The sequence below is a fragment of the Nannospalax galili genome, unplaced genomic scaffold, assembly GCF_000622305.1.
Source record: "Nannospalax galili isolate Female #2095 unplaced genomic scaffold, S.galili_v1.0 scaffold149, whole genome shotgun sequence".
NCBI classification, from domain to species: Eukaryota; Metazoa; Chordata; class Mammalia; order Rodentia; family Spalacidae; genus Nannospalax; species Nannospalax galili.
Genome location: NW_008359763.1, coordinates 558,507 through 580,517, shown reverse-complemented (window position 1 = coordinate 580,517; position 22,011 = coordinate 558,507). Strand labels below are relative to the sequence as shown.

The window sequence follows — 22,011 nt, the reverse complement described above, 5'->3', positions numbered from 1 at the left end:
AGATGACTGCAGCAGCCACGTGATAGCTTTCACAGACACCTCTGACGCCAAGCAGAAAGGCGGTATCTATGCTCCAGGCTCAATATTACTTGGAAGGTGTCCTCCTTATGCAGGGACCTCGACAGGCAGCAATCCCTTATTCCTTGGTCGCTGCCCATCACCCACTACCAAATGCCTTCAGGCCACAACTGGACTTTACACAAGTGCTCCCCTGGTTTGCACTTCAGCAACTGTATGCCCACATGTGGGTCACAAAACTCAGGAATATGTGGAAAGGGAGCCCTGAACTGGCTCCACGTGGGAGGAGGGAGGCCCAGGAGCTCTGAAAGATAGTCCAACTCTTGAACAAGATCCCAACCAAACAACAAGGACTCCCCGGGGATGTAACGGACCTTAGAACAGAACCTAGCCCTGGGCTGCAAGGGGAGGGAGCCCATAGGTGGCATGAAGCTCGGGCCGGGCTGGTAAGCAGACAGAGAAGAAGCAGGCAGCCTCCTCCACACCACAGCCCATCATCCTGCACTGTGGCCCATGGCCCAGCTTGGTTGGCAGCTCTCAAATTCCCCAGAAGCCACACCCGGCAAGGTGGAACCCTGACAGCCTGGCTCCCAGGGAACAACAGGTCCAGCTGGAAAATTAACTAGGGAAATCTGGCAGGAAACTATGAACTGACCCTTCAAAATGAATCACTATGGAGAAGAGATTTAAAATGCATCTCAGTGGTTCATGGTATTAACTTCCTGCAGAGAGGCCAGCACCCATTTACACGGGTTAATTCATCTGTAGTTACGTACAAAATTGTAGAGATGAATAAAGCGTAGAAAGCACTCGGAAATCCTGCAGAGGTGTTGAAGGCAGGCGTTCTCTGTGTGCATGGTGGAGACAATCCAAACAGGAGAGCCCAGCAGGCAGGGAGCAAGTGGTCAGCCCTCAGCCCAGACCATTTCCACACAAGCCAGAGACACATTCCAGGACATCAGCTTCTCCAAGTCCTGCTGAGGGAACCCAGCACCTCGGATAACAAAAGGCAATGAGAAAATCAGTGACAGGACAGAGGAGGGTGGTGAGACTTCATCCCTGAGAGGAACAGGAGGTCCACCAAGAGCTGCATAAAGGGGGTGAGCTGAGCTCTGGGAGAAGACACAAGGTTCAGATCTGACCTCAGAGGGACAGCTGGGGCTTCTGGAGAACAACAGTTAGGGAACCCAGCACCTCGGATAACAAAAGGCAATGAGAAAATCAGTGACAGGACAGAGGAGGGTGGTGAGACTTCATCCCTGAGAGGAACAGGAGGTCCACCAAGAGCTGCATAAAGGGGGTGAGCTGAGCTCTGGGAGAAGACACGAGGTTCAGATCTGACCTCAGAGAGACAGCTGGGGCTTCTGGAGAACAACAGTTAGAATCACTCAGGGACCAGGAGGCTCTGGGACTCTGGTAGAGCTGCTGGGTCATGATGACTTGGTCATAGTTTGGTGAGCTGGATCACTCTAACCTTCTGAATCAGCATCTGGACAGCAAACTAAGCTGATGGCGACCACTGAGGAGTATCACTTGAGATGGTGTATGTAAAGTACCTACCCCAACACTAGGGTTACTGATAGGGGTGGCGTGTGTACTAACGACATTCCAACTGCTAGACCAGCCCACAACTTCAGTGCCTCAACTCAGGAGACATTGGTTACTTAAAAATCAAAATCAGCAGGTGCTATTTGTTGGCAAACCACCCTTCACGTGGCCAAGCTGGAAGCTTCTCCAAAGAGACCAAGGGGACCCTAGTGTCATGGACATGTTGGGTCAAGAAAGGATGCAGCGTTCCTCACACAGTCTGGTGAAGCGTGGGTCAAGACTCAGGAACCACTCAGACCCTACTCTTGAGCCCTGAGCCAGCGCAGATGGTCCAACTGCCTAGGGCTCTTTTTTCTTTGTGGGAATAAACATAGAAAATGGGACACAAAAATGATGTCAGTTATTATGCAAGTTGGATCAAAATGAACCCAGAACCCACCACTTGGTGATGTTTCTAGTGTCACTCTGGACTTTCCTGTACCACTCCCCAGGCAAGGGGCCCTGAACTGTAATGCGTGGAGAAATCAGTGGAACACAAGCGAGCAAGCGTGTGTTTCTCACTGTTCTTGGCAGTGGATGTTATATGGCCAGCTGTTGAACCCATGCTTTAATTTCCCCACCATGATGGACCAGAGCCTGGCACTGTAAGCTGAATAAACCCCTTTCCCCTAAGTTGCTTTTAGTAAAGTACTTTATCACAGAACAGAAATGAAATTAGACAGATATATAGCTATATCATCCAGCACCGGTTATAAAACAATATAATTCACAAATAGCGTCATTTCTGTAAGAAAATAATTTCTAGTTTAAAACAGCTGGTTGGTAAAGATAATGTGTTTATAGTAGAAAAAAAGATTTAAGCCCAGAATCATCTCACACATATTTAAATCACCTCACCAGAAATTGTCACTGCTGAAATGTTGTTATACTCAGCACTATTCGCTGGTGAAATTTTGTGAGAGAGTCTTACATGACATCCCCTCACCAGTAAAGCCATTAAAAAAACTGAAGTGGTGTTTTATATTGACTTTTTCATTGGCGTACAGGGTGAGGTGTCCCCTGTGACACTTTCATACATATGTATCATCACGCCTTGTTCCTATACATCCTCCACTGATCCCCCCTTCCTCTCCTGGCTGGTCCCTTTTACCCCCAAATAGCCCCTTCTCCTTCTCCTCCTCTCAAATCATATATATTTCATCACCATATCATGCATTCCCTGCCTTTAGCTCTCTCCCTCTCACAGTCCCATGTTTTGTAGAGAGACATATACACTCATGCACATGCAAATATATATTTAGGTCTAGATTGCACAAATGTCAGAAACTACACAACATCAATCTGACTCTGGCTTATTTTACTTTCCACAATGATCTCCAGTTTCTTCAGTGTTCCTGCAAATATAATTTCATTCGTTACAGCTGAATAAAATTCCACTGTGAGTATATTACCATATTTTCTGTTGAGGGACTGGAGAGATGGCTCTGCGGTTAAGAGCATTGGCTGCTCTTGCAGAGGACCTGGGTTCGAGACCCAGTACCCACATGGCAGATAACAACTGTCCATAACTCCAGTTCCAGGGGATCTGACACCTGCTTATGACCTCTGCAGGCATTGCACAACATGGGTGCCCTTACACACACGCAGGCAATACACTCATACACGTAAAATTAAAATAATAAATAAAATGCTTATAAAAACCATTTTCTGTTGATTGGTATCTAGGGTGATACCATGGCCTGACTGTGATTATTGCGGAAATAAATGTGAATGTGTAAATATCTGTGTGGTATGCTGACTTACCATTGCTGGGCACATCACCCAGTCAATCGCCAATCACCTGAATTCCTGTAAGCTGTTGTTGACTCAGGTGAGGTGGGGGATGTAGTCTTCTCAGCAGCCTTGAACAGCCCAGAGACAGATATAGAGAAGCAGCACACAGATGTCGTCAGCCCAATCAGAGTGATGTGGTGGGTGTGCTAGCGCACAGCAGGTGGAAAAGCACAGAGGACCCGTCCCAGGAACAGTTACAAGTGATGCCTCAGAGGTGGACCCCACTCCAGCTTATTTGTAACACACCTGGAACAGACCCTCAGGAGATGTCACAAACACTGGGGTCCTAGTCACATACCTTAGGTCCAATTACTGTCCTATGTTCTGGAGACACCATATGTGAACATCTGCCTGTCTTTGAACACGGCATGCACAGGCCCCATGGCCAGTGAGCATACAGGCAGAAACAACCAGTGAACTCACTTTCCAGGACAGCCAGCCACTCCTGGGAGTTGGTATAAAATAACTGTGATCCTTCACACCATAGCAAGACTGCAAGGTTCATGAGTTAAGGTAGCTTTCACAATTCCCTTGTGGAATTAGATCCAAGGCCCCCACACTGGGAGCTGGGACCTTTTAACCGTGGTCTTCTCCTTCCTCTCACTCCCCGCCCAGCTACTCAGGGGTTCCCTTCATCTTCCAAATAACCTACTCATACCCAAATCCTATTGCTCAGGGCTGCTAATATGTGTGTCACAAATAAACTAGTTGAGGGACTAGAGAGATGGCTCTGCGGTTAAGAGCATTGGCTGCTCTTGCAGAGGACCTGGGTTCGATTCCCAGTACCCACATGGCAGATAACAACTGTCCATAACTCCAGTTCCAGGGGATCTGACACCTGCTTATGACCTCTGCAGGCATTGCACAACATGGGTGCCCTTACACACACGCAGGCAATACACTCATACACGTAAAATTAAAATAATAAATAAAATGCTTATAAAAACCATTTTCTGTTGATTGGTATCTAGGGTGATACCATGGCCTGACTGTGATTATTGCGGAAATAAATGTGAATGTGTAAATATCTGTGTGGTATGCTGACTTACCATTGCTGGGCACATCACCCAGTCAATCGCCAATCACCTGAATTCCTGTAAGCTGTTGTTGACTCAGGTGAGGTGGGGGATGTAGTCTTCTCAGCAGCCTTGAACAGCCCAGAGACAGATATAGAGAAGCAGCACACAGATGTCGTCAGCCCAATCAGAGTGATGTGGTGGGTGTGCTAGCGCACAGCAGGTGGAAAAGCACAGAGGACCCGTCCCAGGAACAGTTACAAGTGATGCCTCAGAGGTGGACCCCACTCCAGCTTATTTGTAACACACCTGGAACAGACCCTCAGGAGATGTCACAAACACTGGGGTCCTAGTCACATACCTTAGGTCCAATTACTGTCCTATGTTCTGGAGACACCATATGTGAACATCTGCCTGTCTTTGAACACGGCATGCACAGGCCCCATGGCCAGTGAGCATACAGGCAGAAACAACCAGTGAGCTCACTTTCCAGGACAGCCAGCCACTCCTGGGAGTTGGTGTAAAATAACTGTGATCCTTCACACCATAGCAAGGGAGTGAAGCCTGTGCTGGGGTTAGAAAGCTTTGTCTAGGATCTGAGATTTAACTTTTCAAATGCATGGAAGACTCCAGCTTTCAACCCCAATAGCAATGGTTTCAGTGATCATTAATGACATGAAAACAGTGGGCTTTGCCTATGTTCTCATCCCTGGAGCTGCTGCCTAGGGATGGGAGACAGACATTGAAGATACTGAAACTGTGTTATAGGTTCAATTGTGTCTCCTACCAAGAAAATAAGTTAATATTTGTAAACACGATGGTTGCAGATGTCATGAGTTAGAATGAGGTCACACAGGAGGATGGTAGGAACCTAATCCAGTGTGGCTGGTGTCCTTATGAGATGATGGTCATGTGAAGACAGAGACACATAGGGAAAAGCCCTGATCACAAGGACAGAGGCTGCCAGGATGAGGCTGCAAAGCGGATGGCTGCCCAGGGTTGCAACAACAATGAAAAGTAGGAAAAGGCAAGGAGGGAGTCTCCCCTCTGCGTGGTACAGCACACAGCTCTGCCTTCCCTTCCTTTAGACTTCCAGACCCCCCACCGTGAGGGCTGTTGACATAGCCACAAAGCCTTCAGTTCCTCCAAAGCTGCTCTGACTTTCAGCTGCTATCTAATCCGAAGATAAAGATGAACTAAAGCCCTTAGCATCAGGGACCCTGAAGCCCTAACTTCCCCAAGATCTTCAAAATGACCAACAGAGCTCTCCTTGACCCACAGCATTTAAATCCCACACAATTAACACTGACCCAAAGTTCCATTCCCCTTGTTTCTAAAATAATGCACCCACTCTGAGATCTTAAACATTTCCTTTGAGAATCCAGCAGGCATCCTAAGAATGGTCCTTATGGCCACTACCTCCCTTTACCTCCCAGGTTCCACTGTTCACTGTTCTCCCGACAGATCAACTGCCCAATCCACCCCCAATCTTGTATAAAACAGTTCTAATCACACTTGAGACCCTACCTAAGTTCTACCATCAACACCTATCAGGGTAGAGGTGTTTTGGCCAACAAATCCACTTTCATACCCAGTGGGAATTTTGTTTTGAAAAGATGCATTTGTTTGTTTTGGTGTGTGTGTGTGTGAGAGAGAGAGAGAGAGAGACAGACAGACAGACAGACAGACAGACAGACAGAGACAGACAGAGACAGAGAGCGGGACAGAGACAGAGACAGACAGAAGCAGAGACAGAGATGGAGAGAGATATGAAAGGGGAAAAGTATTAGTAGACAGAAAACGAAGAGAAGAACAGACCTTATAACTTTGTCTGGGAAACTACAGAGAAAGAGTGGAGAGGCCGGGACCCATCCCCACAGGCACTGAGGGTGAGAACAGCTCAGTCCTGGGTCAGGAGCACCGGAGTGAGGTCGGAGGCTGAGGCTCTAGGGCCAGCCCTCTCCTGAGCCTGGAGGACTCCAGCCCCGCTCGGTGCGCACCTGGCCCTGGTGTGCTAGTGCAACTGGACCTTCCACAAAGGATGCTCTCTGGCTCCTCTGGTCTCCGACACACTGTCCCGTGGGGTTCTCTGTCCCTTCCAGCAAAGCCAAAGGGCGGTGTCCTCACCCTGCGCTCTTAGTCTAGGGAGAACTCTGACGATGAGTGTTACAGAAACCAGACGGCCAAGAACGCCAAACCACAACACATTCAATACACTTTATTAAAAAGTTTCTTTGTATAAATTTCCTAAAAATTTTAAAATTAAATCCCACCTCCACACTCCAAAAAACAAAAACAGAAAAAAACCCACAACGTTAGAGGAATGCCAAAAATATTCTCTATTGGGACTTTCGTTGGTCCCCACGGCGCGCAGAGCAAGGGTCGCCGCCTCCCTTCCCACCGCACCGCTCGTCGGAGGACGAAGAAGAACACTGCTGGAAGCCTCATCCGGGACCTGGGAGGGGTGCGAAGGGGGCTCTCGGGGGGTGGCTCTGTCCGAGCCACACGACTACAGGAGAGGTACGCAGAGCAGCGTGGCAGAGAAGCTACTTCCTAGACATGCTTCGCTGAGAATTCAGCTCATAGGGATGTTCACGTAAGCACCAGCCGTGGCTATTACTGCAACGTTCCAAGCACAGAGACTGAGGGTCCACAGACACGTTTAGCACCATATCGACAGGTCACGCGCAGACGGCTTCCTCCCGAGGTTGAGTGTCAATCAAGCATGAAAAGGCACCGTGCCAGGTTGTCTACCCGGAGCTTCTATAAAAACAGTTGGGAACGGCTGCCTCGTTCTTCTCCCAGAGGTACGTGTTGCCGGAACGCTGTGCTTAGGTTTGGGTCATGCTGATGACTCTGGGTATGTCCAGCATAGAGTGTGGAGGGAGGGAAGGGGCAGGGAAGAAGAAAGAGGGGGTTAAAGGACAGTGTTTACCATGACATGCTCCCACAGCCTCTGGTCCTTCCCTCCCCGGTGGCTCCTGGAACTTTCTTGGCTTCAGGTTTGGCAATCGGGGCCTATCCTGGGTGGAACCCCCACCTCTACCACCCCTGTCCCTACCCCAGGCTGTTATGCGATGGCATGCTCCGTTCTCCCCCCAGGCCCTATGCCAAGCTGCTCTTATTTCCTGATCAACTGAGTTGCCTGATGTAGTAGACATACTGGATGATCCCCTGTCAGCATTGTTACTTACAAGAAGAATAGATATTTAAGGATTAAATATATGAGTATATTTATCTTTAGTTTTTTCTGTAAATAGTCGTTTTTCTATTCTTCTAATAATCATGCATGGTATGACATTTTTAAAAAAATGAGGATGTGGAAAAATTTTTCAAGTGTTTAGCAGTGTGCTTCCTCACCGGCAAAAATACAAGTATGCTTTTCGGTAACAAACAATCACTCAAAAAATTAATTTCACGTGGGACTTTTTGTAAAACTTAAATTTTGAGACAAGGTCTCACTATGTAGCCCCAGCTGGCCTGGAACTTACCATTTAGAAAATCTCAGAGCTCTGCCTGCCTCTGCCTCCCAAGTGCTGGGACTAAAGGGGTGTACTACCACACCTACCTTTATTTCTTTTTAATATACTTCATTTGAACATTTTTTATTTGTTTATTTTTCTGTTTTTTGAGACAGGTTCTCACTACGCAGCCCTGGCTGTCCTAGACCTCTCTATGTGCATCAAACTGGCTTTGGTCTCACAGCGCTCTGCCTACCTCTGCCTCCTGAGTGCTGGAATTAAGGGCGTGTGCCACCATGCCTGGCTTTATTTGAATACGATTTCCTCTGTATACAATTTCTCCTCTGAATACAATTTCTCTCTTTTTTTCAGATGTATCAAAATCTTGTAATTCAAATATTTCTCAATGATGAGGTTATTAACTTGGATCTCTTATCTTATTTAAATAGAAAACAAAACAAAAAACCCACAAAGCGTGACCACTTACCAGGACTGCAAACTTTTTTACATTCTTCCTGTGACTTAAATCTGTTTTCATTCCCCCCGCAGCCTCCGTACCAGAATCTCATGCAGCTTTGGGCCAGGGAATCATAATACCAGAAAAGTTTATATCCATCACAAGTTCCAACTTCTTTGGGCAACTTACAAATATCTATAATATCAAGAACAGAAAAGAACATCATTCAGAACATGTAGCCCCCTAACTCCACCCTGAGGCCAGTGGACTGAGAGCGATTCTAAAATAGAGAGGGGCATCCTGGTGGAAAGGTTTTAACCTGCCTGACCCTCTGTTCCTCACTATCATAGAGACATCACTAATCACTCTCAGGTCTACAAGGAATAAACAAAATTATACCCCACAAAGACTTGACAAACTCAACCCAGAATCTCAAACCTCAGCTATCATCAAATAACTGAAAAGAATTCCCATTTTCCCCTTATTCTGGGCCATTTGCTCTTCAATTCTTTCTATCCTAAGTGCCCTAAAAAGAAACTGACCTGATAAGTCCATGGACTTGTCTGCTTCTTGATAAAATGGCATTAAATTCTACCAAAATGTGCTTCAGAAAGGTTATACACTCACTTTACAAAAGCAGATTGAAAGTTAAGATAGAAGGACAATAGATATTTTTAAAGATTTATTACTTATTTGTGAGAGGGAGAGAGAGAGAGAGAGAGAGAGAGAGAGAGAGAGAGAGAGAGAGAGAGGAGAGAGGAGGAGATGAGAGAGACAAGGACAGGACAGGACGGAGAGGGAGAGAGAGACACTATGTGTACAGCTGCCCAGAAAAGCCAGAAGGGGGCATCAGATTCCTGGAGCTGGAGTTACAGGTGGTTATGAGCGATCAGACATGGCTTCTGGGAGCTGAACTCTGATTTTCAGCAAGAGCAGCAAGTGCTCTTGATCCCTGGGCCATCTCTCCAGGCCATATCCCAAGGCCAATAGCAAATTGAAATATCCCAAGCAATAGCAAAGCCTGTGGTGTGAGAGACCAAGACGCCTTTTCCAGTCAAGGACATTCACATTTTCAATGCACACTTCTGATGCAGCCCAGCCACCATGTGACCCTAAGGTCCACATGATGCCTTCAGAGGGGCATTTACAGTTCCCACACAGCTAAGTTGTATGCAGAGCTTTCTGGCAAACTCTAGACTGTGCTGGGAAAGATGCATGTTTCTCAAGTGTTATCTGAAAGTCTGAAAATCTAAACCTTTCTACTAAAACCCCGGAGCAGATAATGCTGTGTGTTTGTGTGACTAGCTGCCAGCCTGAATCATCCAGCTTTCCCCTACCCCGCCCCACACAAAGGGTCACTTCTGTTTAACGCTGTGTCAGCCACAAATGATCGCTGTGCAAGTGATCACTGTACAAGTTATCACTGTGTTTAGTGCTTCCTTGAGCACAGGCAAGGGGGGAGGGTGGGAAGTATTCACACTGCAATGGGAAATACGTTCCTCACCCGCTTTGTGGTTTTACAAACAGGAGAACTGGACCACCTTGGGTCCCAGCTGCCGGTCCCAGGACTGATGCACAGTCCTTCCAAACCTAGGAGGCAGGCACTACTCTCTGAAGTGAAAAGACTTCCCGTGTCTACAAGGATCTGGGGGCCTATGTTTGCTTTAGTTTCCCGTGTAATTGTGACTGCGTTCTGGTCCTTCCTGTCAGTGTGTGTCAGTCACACTCTGTAATCTGATGAGTCCTTTTCTGACACAGAGACAAACAGCCTTGAAGATTGCCAAGGAAAACAATTGTACTTACTCAACTTGTGGGATTTAGTTCTTTCAAATGCTACTGGCATAAAGTCAGATCACCCCATTATAACATCTTATGCTAATCAATTATATAATAATCAATTATATATGTACATGGGTACCAAATGCTGTTTACCATCTAATCCTTCTAAAAATTTTTCTAATAAAATTTACATTTTTTATTTTTAATTATATGTAAACATGTGTGTCTGCATGTAGGTATGTGCCATGTGCATGCAGATTCCTTCCAGAAGCCAGAAACATGGAACCCCCCAGGGTCCAGAGCTACAGGTAGTCGGGAGCAGCCCAATGTGGTTGATGGGAATTGAACTCAGCTCCTCTTCAAGAGCAGTATCTGTTCTTAACTTCCCAGCCACCTCTCCAACCCCATTTTACTTTCTATTCTGCCAAGTAATACAAAACAGTGCCGATAAAGCATGACCTGTCATCAACTGTCAGTTAATAAAGCATGACCTGTCATCAACTGTCAGTTAGTATTTTAGTGTTAGGAGTATTACAATGGGAAGAAAAAGATAGGAACAAATTAACAGCCAATGGTAGTGCCCAGCAACAGCAAAGCCTGTGGTTGGAACGTGCCGGGCACACTCAACCCCTCAATGCTTTCTTAAGTCTGTCATAATGAAAGATTCATTCAATTGCTGATAACTGCCCTTTACAGGCAATACAATAAACATACTACTTAAAAGTGGCTGTCTTATAATATTTTAAGAAGTGAAGAAAGTAATACGTGGAGTGAGAGTTTTAAGGAAGGTTTGTTTTTGCCTTATTTTAAAAAATACAAATGTTAACTGCTTCAAAAAGAATAATGTAATATTTCAAAGTCTAGAATTTCAAACAGCAAGTAACTAAGATGCTATAGGTCTGCTGGTGGAATCAAGCTTCACCTCCAGGCAAGGTCTTTTGGCAGCACCATCCTTTACCAAAGGGAAAGACCTTAGATGGGGGACAGAGTCAGTGTGAGTGTTGTATTCCCACCATGAGAAGGATTCACCTGTATCAAACTCTCCATAGCTTTGATAGAAAGGTGAGTGTCAATTTAAAAAAAAAAAAAAGCAAAAGCAAAATCTTTTCTCTTTATAGCACAGTAAGAGTCTGTACTTTCCAAATCTAGATGGGAAACGCTTTCCTAAGTCTGAATCTCGCAACTGTACATTTAGAACAGAGCAGCCTAACCCCCAATCGTGTTTAGAGATTAGGTGGTTTACATTAACTAAATACTGTTTACATATTCTAGTCCTTCTGGGCCACACACAAAGGGACCAAAAAAAATCCCCCAATCTTGCCGTCTAGGAGTTACTCCAAGTCATCTTCTCAATGAAGCAAGAATTTGCTACACGTCCCTTTATATTTTCCGCTAAAACAGGCAAAATCGGCTAGTAAGGAAATGGAACTCGGACTTCTGTCCCTTTGAAGTGTTTGCGGGTCTGCCCTGACCAGTAGCTTTTCTTTACTTTCCAAAAACTTGACTTATTATTTTGTGTGTGGGGGGTGCATTCGATGGGGTGGGGGTGGAGGTAGCTGAGAGGAAAACTTGGTAGAGTTCTCTCCTTCCGTCTTTGTGTGGGTTCTAAAGATCAAAATCAGACTCAGGCTCACATGGCAAGTGCTTTTCCCCTCTGAGCGACCGCATTCTCTTATGACCAGTTCTGGAAAGGAAGCTCCAGCCACAGAGACATGACTTCCCTTTGAAATCAGTCCTTGTATTGGGGAATCCTTGGTCAGGCAGCTTAGGAACATACTGGAGCAAGTTGTGAGTTACAAGGCAGAACGAACTGGGCAGGGGACAAAGATCTATCTGGCATCCATCATTGTGGGCCTCAGGAACTGCTTATGAGTAGAATCAAGGCTGTGAAGACTCATGTTCTCTCCTCCCACCAGCCATCCCTCGCTGTGCATGCCTACTTCAATTTTCCAATTTGAGTTTAAATCATAGAATTACAATTTTTCTAACATTGCAAAGGCAGGGTCTCTCTGTGTTTGCTGCGATTGTGACTTCCTCAGTGCCAAGGAGCCAGGCCTCCCTCCCGCTAAATGAGAGGCTGCAGGGCTCTTGGACTAGCACTGCCCAGAAACATTTGTGAGTGGTACCTGCCCATTCCCAAATCGTGTCTCGCCCATCACTAATGGGCACCACAATCTGGGGCTCAGGTATCCAGGAGAGTGATGAACAAGATCAAGCCAGAATGTAGTGCAGAGAACCAGGACAGGCACACCCCGTGGGGCATATCCAAACACATGTGTTCTGTGGGCTCTGATCTGGTTGCCTTGTGTTTCCTAAGCAGTTTCTAATTAGATGAACTCAGTGAGTGGGGGAAACCCTATTCTTTGTGGCACCACAGACCACAAATCAACCCTGGTCTCAGTGTGAGGAAGTAACACGGGGTTATATGCAGGCTACCCACAGCCTCAGAGGCAGCTCCACCCAGAGTCCAAGATTCCTCCCATGCAGATTGAGATGGTAGGAGTCGACTGGAAGCCCCTTTGGAAAGTCCAGCATAGAAGCTGGGAATTAGTCCCAGGCAGGAGACCTAGACTTCAAAAGCTTTGCAGTTCTTGGGAGAATGTTTTCTGGGGTCTATTAATGGACCTGATATTACAGAACTCACCTGTTTGAGTGAGAGCCAATGGTTCTGTGTTCACCATTAGATTGATGGTTGAGCCAGATGCTGACCGTGGAGACTGTAGAAGTAGAGGCTGAGTTTTCTCTATAAGAAAAAATAGAAGAAGAAGGTGAATTGAAAACCAAAGGGCTGAGGAGCCTTCGGGTACAGCCTGCCTTTCCTGATTAATTTCTTACATAATGGGATGTCACTGCGACAGAGATCCAAGAAGTTTGTATGCACTATCTACGACAATACATGGGTCGGATCCATCTGTTAACAAATGGAAGAAGCCCTTGAATTCCCATCCTGCGGTGGGATGGGTGCTGGGCTGATGGGTGCTGGCTTCCTCCTCTTCCCTAGAGTATCAGGGCCAAGAAGAAGGGGAACAGGACTCAGAACAACTCGGAAAGGAGAAGGGACCACGGGACTGAGAAAGGACTGAGAAGGGCTGGAAAAGCAGGCGGGCATGGTGGCGCATGGCCGTAGTCCCAGATAATTGGAAGCTGAGCAGGAGGATCACTTGAATCCAAGCATTCTGGGACAGCCTGAGCAGCACGGTGAGACCCTGTTTCTAAAATAAAAGGAAAGTAGGGGGCCAAAAGGCCGCAGAATTTGAAGGCAGGCCTCAGAGAGCCTGTATTTGGGGCCCAGGGAGGGAGATGCTGCTGTCCTCCCTTACGGCTTCAGACACCTCATGACCTCTGCACAGCAAGAGCTATCAGCCTCCACTGCTTCCTAAGGAGCCAGAGACCCACTGGTCCCTTCCTCATGATTATGGAAATGGGCAGGTAGCGGTGGCAGCAGAGGACCACCCCCCCCCATGCTCTTTCCCCTGCTAGGGTTCAACTCCTGTTTCCCCAGGAGTTGCCTTGGATGGACTGTGCTAAAGCCCAACAAATCTGGTATCCCCCATGAAGTAGCCCGGGACCCAAGGTCCAGAGTGCATCACACACGCAACGCTGCCTTCCATGCTATCGTACTTTCGGTTTGCCCTGTTTGGTGGAAATCGAGAACCAAGTGTTCTCACATCAATGGTGTACTTACTTGTACTGAAACTTCCTTGGTAAATGGCCCTGACTTGAGACTGCAGGTAGGAGACCACTGCCACGTGGTACGTCTGTCCAGCCAGAAGGCCCCCGATGACTCGGTCAGTGACCGTGAGGTTCTGTCTCAGAACCAAGGACTTGTCTTGAGCTGAGGTAACAGTGAGGTCGTAAAAATAAGAACTAGGGGGCTCGGGCCTCTCCCAGTGGAGTCTGGCACTGTTCTCTGTGACGTCAGATACCTGGACTTCTCGAGACGCCCTCACTGAAAGATCAGAGCAGGGTGCAGAGTTAAAAAATAAAACTCCACAGCTGGGACACAGCAGGGTAAAGAGATCTGAAAGAGCCATCAGCGGACACTGCCAGCACACGTGGCATGTAGCCTTATAGTAACAAAATCCTCCTTATTCATCAGCAAGCTACATAAAGACTAATTTATGTTCTCTATCAAGAGGCTCCTGTTAAGAAGATACTTTGAAATGCAAGGTCCAGATAATAAGTGAAGTGTGTAATACAAAACAAGTTCTAGAATTTCAAATATACGAGACCATGATGTTTTAGGGTCAAAGTATTTTAAAGGGATCTCTGATCTCGCTCAGCTCATGACGTGAAGACGACTCTCACCTTTTTGTGAGCTGTACTCTGCCCTATTCCTTTACCATCTGTGGCATCCCTATAGCATCTTCTACCATGTCCCGTGAAGGAAAGGTACCACTCCCTGGGTCTCCTCACCCTCCTCATTCACTAATAAAGTCAGGATTATGTTTTTCCCAGGTCAGAATGAGCGTGCTAGTCAGAAATTGGAAATCCAAGGGCTGAGGAACCTTCAGCCACAGATACAAGCTTTCCTTTCCTGATTAATTTCTTATGTAATGTATGTCACTGCAACAGAGGCACAAGAACTTACGGTAACACAGAGGTCAGAACCATCTGTTAAGCAAATGGAAGAAGCCCTTGAATTCCCATCCTGGGGTGGGATCCTTCTTTGGACTTCCATAGTGATGGGACTCACTCAGGGCTGCTGGCAGAAATTCCTTTTCTCAAACATGATTCCACCATCGGAATCATGATGGACTGAAGAGATGCTTCCCCATTCCCTAGAGTTACTGAACTAACCCCTGACACTGCTATGGACCTCAGTGTACAACTCCCTTTCTATAGTCATGTGGCCTTGTGGAACAGAACAAGTTTGTGACTACCAAGGATCCCATTTAGACCTTCCCAGGTCTGCCTGGAACGAAGGCAGCTCTAGCTCCAGAGAATAGGCAAAGCGACATGTGCTTTGCTGCCTAAACACAGCACCAACAACAGGCTTCTGTTGTTCTCTCTCTCTCTCACTGCCTATTAGGAGATCCCAACTCACAGCCCACAGGCCATATGTGGCCCAGGATAGCTATTGCTCCCCCCCACCAAAATCATAAGCTTACTTAAATATCAAGAAAATTAGGAGGTGTAACTCAATTTCATCCTTTTTTGTAATTTATTTATTATTTTTAATTTTATGTGTATGAGTATATTGCCTATATGTGTGTAAGTGCACCCATGTCGTGCAATGCCCACAGAGGTCAGAAGAGGGCATTGAATCCCCTGGAACTAGAGTTATACATGTTTGTTGGCCACCATGTGGGTGCTGAGAATTAAACCCAGGTCCTCTGCAAGAACAGCCAGTGCTCTAACCGCTGAACCATCCCTCCAGCCCTGATTCTGTGTTTCTTGAGCATGAACTTTGTAGATAACGATGTCATACAGCAATGTCAACCTTAGGCTTGGTTCCACCTAGACCTTGGAATGCAGTTTAATTTCCAAGGGAGGAAACTGCACACCCTTCCCATCTCACAGCAGGCGTGGTAGAGCAGGGCTGGCAGGACAGGAAGGAGCTACCTTCGTACAGACCTCACCAGCCTCACAGGGCTGTAAGGAGGAAGAATGCCTTCTAACACAGAGAAAAGCAAAAGCCCTGCGTGGACAATCCTATGCTGTACCTAGCAGCTTCTAAAATATACCATTCAGGGAAGTCAAGGTCAGACAAACAGCCATATTCCGACTGCTCTGTATACTGGATTCCAGGACATGTCCTTAGGGAGATACATGAGGGCATCAAAAGTGTAGCTCTAACCATACTTTCTTACCCATGGACTTAGCAGTGGCTGGTTTGGTGACAGCTGCTCTGGCCTGTGGCCTGGAGGCCTCTGGCTTGGTGGCAATTGTTTTAGCTACAGCAGCAGGCGGTCTCGCGGCTGCTGGCTTTGCTGCCACTGCAGGTCTGGCTGTGGCTGGGTTGGTGGCCACAGGCTTGGCAGCCACAGGCTTGGTGGCAGCAACTGGCTTTGCCACAACTGGCTTGGCAGGAGCTGGTTGAGCTGGGGCTGGCTTCACAGGGACTGGTTGAGCTGGGGCTGGCTTGGCAGGAGCTGGCTGGGCTGGGGCTGGCTTGGCAGGAGCTGGCTGGCCACTGCAGGTCTGGCTGTGGCTGGGTTGGTGGCCACAGGCTTGGCAGCCACAGGCTTGGTGGCAGCAACTGGCTTTGCCACAACTGGCTTGGCAGGAGCTGGTTGAGCTGGGGCTGGCTTCACAGGGACTGGTTGAGCTGGGGCTGGCTTGGCAGGAGCTGGCTGGGCTGGGGCTGGCTTCATAGGGGCTGGTTGAGCTGGGGCTGGCTTAGCAGGTGGCAAATTTACAATTGCTGTTGGCTTAGTTGTCGTCACTGGCTTCATTGTGGTCACTACTTTGGTTGTATAACTTGAAGTAGCATTATTTAGAGTGTTTCTGTTAAAAAAATGAGGCAAAGACTTGAAGTGACATTATTTGAGGTATTTCTGTTAGAAACAAACTATGTCCTATCTTTACCCATACTTTTGCATGCTGTATAAAAGAAACAGTCATAATTCTATGAGCTATGGGAAATTTGCTTATTTACCAAAATCGGAGACTAGTTTCTATAGATTGTGTGTAATATTGCATATACCAATTTCTTATTTTTAGAATCTGTGCCACTAAAAAGATATTGGACAACACGTGAAAACAGAATCATTCAAAGTGCTTATGCTGCACTATGAGCACATCTAGCATCATATTTTCCACTGATAAGAAAAGGCAGAAAGTAAAAGGGTGAATAAATATTTAACAATGTTGTAATTTAAACAAGTAACTGAAACATGGCTATCAAAATCAGCACTATTTGTTTTCACTATTAGAAGGTATCCACTCACTGGGTGAGGTGGCTCCTGTCTGTAACCCTAGCACACTGGAAGGATGGGACAGGAGGATTGCCATGAGCTTGACACCAGCCTGAGCTACCAAGTAAGTCTGGGTTAGCATGGGCTACACAGAAGACTATGTCTCAAAAAGTCAAAAAGAAAGGAGGAGGAAGGGGGGAAGAAGGGGAGGAGGAGGAACAGGGAAGAAGGGGGAGAAGGGGAGAAGGAGGAGGAAGGAACGATGATGAAGAAGAGAGAGAAAGGAAGAGAAAGCATTCAACAAAACGCCAAGTTGAGCTGGAAAATTGTAAAGTCAGCATATACTATTTTGAGTTATTGCTGGAAATGTGTACATTTTTGTTTGTGTTTTTAAATGTATATGGCTTTAAAAAATAATGTATTGGTTTATTATGAATCCTTCCAATGAACAACATCAAATGACATGCAGCACAGACCCAGACTTTGTTCCTGCTTTTAGATGGAAATTCAGTTAATTTACATGTTGCATCATGCTACGTGCAATACACAGCATATTTTCAATCTGATATTATAAAACTTGAAATGATAAGCTACTTGGTTCATTATATTTTCCTAAAGATAAGAGTTGGCCAACTTTAGACGCTATTCCAGAGAAATAATGAAGTCAGTTAAAAGCTAGAAAAGAATGAGCCTATGACTATCTCTAGATGGACCGGGGCCAGTGTCACAGTGTCACAGCAGAGACAGGTCAGCACAGTCCTCGGCTCTCAACTCTGTCACTCGTCTTCCTAGTAGAATACACACATTGCCTCTGCTGTTGCCCCAGTCAAGTTATCCACAAACACAGAAGAAGATACGGGACTCACTCCTTATACATCTAATCCTTCTTTATGAAAATCCTTTCACACTAGGCCTGAATGCCATCTGCCTTCTCCCCGCCCATGTCCTATGTAATGAGATACAGAAGACCCTCCACTCCAGTCTACCTCTCTACCCATAAATCCAGGCTGGCCTTTGGACATACCGTGGCCAGTAAAATGTGGCACAAAGTAACAATGTGCCAGGTCTGGCTTAGGTCTCAAGACCCCTTATACTTTATCCTTTTTTCCTTCAGGAAACCTGGTCAATTTGTGAGCAAGCCCAGGCTAACCCACTGGAAAATGAGAGACCATGTAGCTCAGAGATGAATTTTCCCATCTAAGACCAGGCTAGACCAGCCTGTCCACAGCTCAGAAACAAATGGTTACATACATAACAGAGGCCAGTACAGAGCAGAATTGCCCAGCTGAGCCCAATCAGAAATTTCTAAACCCCCAGAATCATAAACTATTCTTGTTTTAAGTTGCTACTTTCTAGGTAGCTTGCTAGACTGAAGCTAACCAATACAAAAGAATGTTTAAGAATAATTTGTGTTGCTGTAGGGAAGTCATATTCTCCACATTTCAGTGTCCTTATGCATGAACCTCGGGATTGGTTGGAGGACTAGGAATTTCCTCATCCAATAATTATAATCACTTACACTTGTTTGTGACCAAACTTCATCCCACTCTTTGTTGGTTGGTCCCCTTGGAACCAATCACACTGTTTCCTGATATCTGGAGGTAAGTAAAAAGCATTTTCACCTAGAGAAAAAAGGAGAAAAAAGTTGAACTTTGTGTCAATCAGATGGAAATTAAAATCGGTGTGATAATGTGTTCATTACATAAGTATTTGGGTAATTAGATTAAAGATAATATGTACTCAGTGTAAGGGCGTAGACCAGAGTAGAAAAAAGTCAAGTAAGGGGCTGCAAAGATGGTTCAGAGGTTAAGAGCACTGACTGCTCTTACAGAGGACCTAGGTTCGATTCCCAGCACCCACGTGGTGGCTAACAACATCCGTAACTCCAGTTCCAGGGGAATTCAATGCTCTCTTCTGACCTCTGCCAGCAAGGTAAGCACTGGTACACTCACCTGATCTACCTACAGACAATACACTTATACACATAAAAATAAAAATAATAAATAAAATATTTTTAAAAGTCAAATGAAGAGTTTAACAAGTTCCAGGCACTATCAAATTATAATCCAATCCCATTTAGTATTTTCTCAATACTTGGTTGAACAACATGCCGTTATTTAATCTTCTGAAGACAGAAGCTAGGTCCCCAGGTGAGCCTGAGGCCTGCCTTTGCTTCACATTTTCCCCTGAATCTTTTGGGGGACAGGCCTTCATAAATGTTTGTCGCACTCAGTTATGTGCAAAATGATTATTCAATGTGGGCATGCTTTGCTTACATTTTCCCATTTGTTTGGTATGTGGCCTGTATTAATTCACAGTGCACTATGTCAGGGCCTGGGAGATACAATGAGCTCTTTGTCCCAAAGGAAGACACAGGCTCCAGGGACTGTGAACCTACACAGGAGTGATGAATAGGCCACACAACTGGTGCCCTAAGTCGAGCATCCCAGAGTGGGAGCTATTGGAAGGTGGTTTTCAATATGAATGTACAGTTGTTGCTAAGACAGTAGGGGATGGAATTCTAGGGAGAGTCCCAATGGCAGATACCCAGAGGAACTAAGTGTGGCTTTGGTTGCTAAGCCCAAACCAGTGTAACCCCTTCTAGAAGCTTTCTTCAATGCCTCTGACAGGATACAGAGGATACTTCTTTCTGGCACGCCAGCATATTGTATCATACATTGTCGACGTGTGCTTGATCCATTTACCATCGGTGATCTCTTTGGAACTCTTCCAGTGTCGTATGGCTAGGAAAGTGAGTGGATGATGACAGGAAGTGCGGTCTGTGTGTTCCCTATGACTCCGGCTCCTAACACAGGCCACGGGGCAGGCAGGCATCAATATATATTTATCGAATGAATGGACAGGCTCACATCAGTATATAGATGTGCTTTCTGTGACTGATCTCCCATCCTTGTGACTGAGGGCAAAGGCCAGAATAAAGCCATAACTAGGACACAGGTGTGTGGTGCAGGACTTACTGCTGACAAAGGATGGCAGCAGCCTCCCGAAGCGCATCAAAGGTTCCTCGTTGAGCTCAGTTGACTTATCCACTAGTTTGAAGAAGACGTCATTGGGCTCACTGGCAAAGTTGTAAACTTCCTTGACATTCACCTTCCTGCCGATACCCAGGACCACGAAGAAGTATCCCTTGCATTTGGCCTGTAGGATGGCCCTCCGAGCCTCCTCCAGCTGCTGCCTCTGCATCTCACCGGTCAGCATCAGCACCACAATCTTGAGGTCCCGCGGGTTTGGTGCACTTTCAAACACGTTCTCTATGGTGTATTCAATGGCATTGCCCAGGGCCATGGTGCCCTGCAGCTGGGTCATCCTCCTGCTGAGGAAATCCAACAGCTTTTCCTTGGCACCATAGTCTGTCAGGGAGAATTCCACCCTCACAGGCGGCACACTGGCATTGTCCACAGACTCATAGGTTGCCTGCTGCACCACAGCCACTCTGGCAAAGTGCTGGGAGGCCCTGGGGTCAGGGCTGAGGTCCAGCTGCTTAACAAGGTAGCCTATGTACTTCTTCATCTCGTTGAACTGGAACAGAGTGGTGGCCTCCGAGCCGTCCAAGATGAAGGCCAGGTCGATGTCCACATCACTGCCTGCTGCCCTCCGGTCCCTGAAGGAAGGTCTCCAGCTCCCAAATCCACAGGATGGGTCGATGTTGCAGATGTCTAGAGAGAAGCACAGCAGTCTGTTATCTTGTGATCCTTGCAGCAGCCCCATCTGCTGGGAGTCAGGTAACTAAAACTGTGCCATGAGGTAGAAACCTAGCCAGGTGGGATGAATCCCAGCACGCAGGAGGCTGAGGCAGAAAAATCACGAGTTTGGGGCCAGTCTGGGCAGTGTAGTGAGACCATGGCCTACTGCCTAAATTGTGGCCAGATTTCAGTTTTTGTTACCTGTTCAGTTTTGTTACACTAGGCAAAACCTATCAACAAACTAAAATCTCTGTAGTGCACCATGACAGCACATTTAAAGACGCAAAGGGAGATGTACATTCCTACCAGTTTGCTATTCTTTAAAGGAATATATTTAAAAAGTTATCCTAGTCAAACATTTGGGCTCCAGCTTCCAAGGTGAGAACTCGGGTGGATCTGCCTTCTCCTCTGTTGCCTATGACACAGTCATTCCTCTATAAAGAAGGAATGTTTGAAGAGGGCACTTCAGCAGAGAAATTCTATTTGTGGCCTTACATGGGTAAAGATGATAAGCTTTATACAAGTCTTCATTTAACTCACGCTCTTTAGCTAGACCAGGAGTAGCTGTGGCTGGACAGATCCCTGCACACAGATGAGCAACTTACCCAAGCAAACGTGGCAGGTGAGGACGTTCTTCAGGAAGTCTGTGAGGTCCCCCGTTGCAGGCAGGACAAGGGCGTGGCCCACTGCGGTGTTATTGATCTGGTTTAAACAGAGGGAAATGCTGGGATGGGTGCGTGCATGATAAAGAACCATTTGAAGATATGATACGGTGCAGAAATTGGACAGAGAGAAATCCAGGACAGAGAGGGAGGTGAAGCAGCTGTGATGGGGGCGGGGGATGAGGCCAAGGACACCTGATTCAGATCATGGGATCTTTTCTGCCCATTGTACGTACTGTCCAAGTGTCCTGAATAGGACCATCAGAAGTAGCCTAAAGGAAGGTTATAACAGCTAAATACGCAGGTGAGAACAGGCTGTGTTCTGTCTGTATCCTGGGAGTCTAGCTAGGAAAGGTTTGCACAGTGGTGAGGGTACATGTTTGGGGGAACTCACTGAGGGGCTGTAGGCCCTCATGGCTAGACTGGAAGGGTCTCCTCTAGGGTTGCTTGAGGACAGAGTGGGTTGGACTGTACCCTGTACATGGGCCTCAGAGTCTTGTGGCTGAGGGGCTCCTCCTCACTTGAGACCCTCACTGATAGGAGGATCTCACCCGGAAGATGGGATTGAAAGCATCAAGCTCAACAAGGTGTTAAAGGAAGTAAACGCCCAGGACCAGGTCACGCACAGCTTATCTGGGGAAGAGCTTGAACCGTGCCTCTCCACTGAGAGCAG

The 22,011-nt window shown here is 46.6% G+C and overlaps 1 protein-coding gene across 1 annotated transcript in view; it reads right to left on the bottom strand.

Moving 5' to 3' along the window:
* Positions 1-6,613: 6,613 nt before the first annotated feature.
* Positions 6,614-22,011, bottom strand: part of Col6a3 (collagen type VI alpha 3 chain) — an 86,205-nt gene continuing 70,807 nt past the window's right edge. The window contains 9 exon segments of the mRNA XM_029558924.1: positions 6,614-7,271; positions 8,364-8,528; positions 12,757-12,855; positions 13,798-14,061; positions 15,926-16,243; positions 16,246-16,562; positions 18,492-18,594; positions 19,951-20,649; positions 21,282-21,378. Coding sequence (XP_029414784.1) covers positions 7,258-7,271; positions 8,364-8,528; positions 12,757-12,855; positions 13,798-14,061; positions 15,926-16,243; positions 16,246-16,562; positions 18,492-18,594; positions 19,951-20,649; positions 21,282-21,378 — 2,076 coding nt within the window. The 3' untranslated portion in view covers positions 6,614-7,257.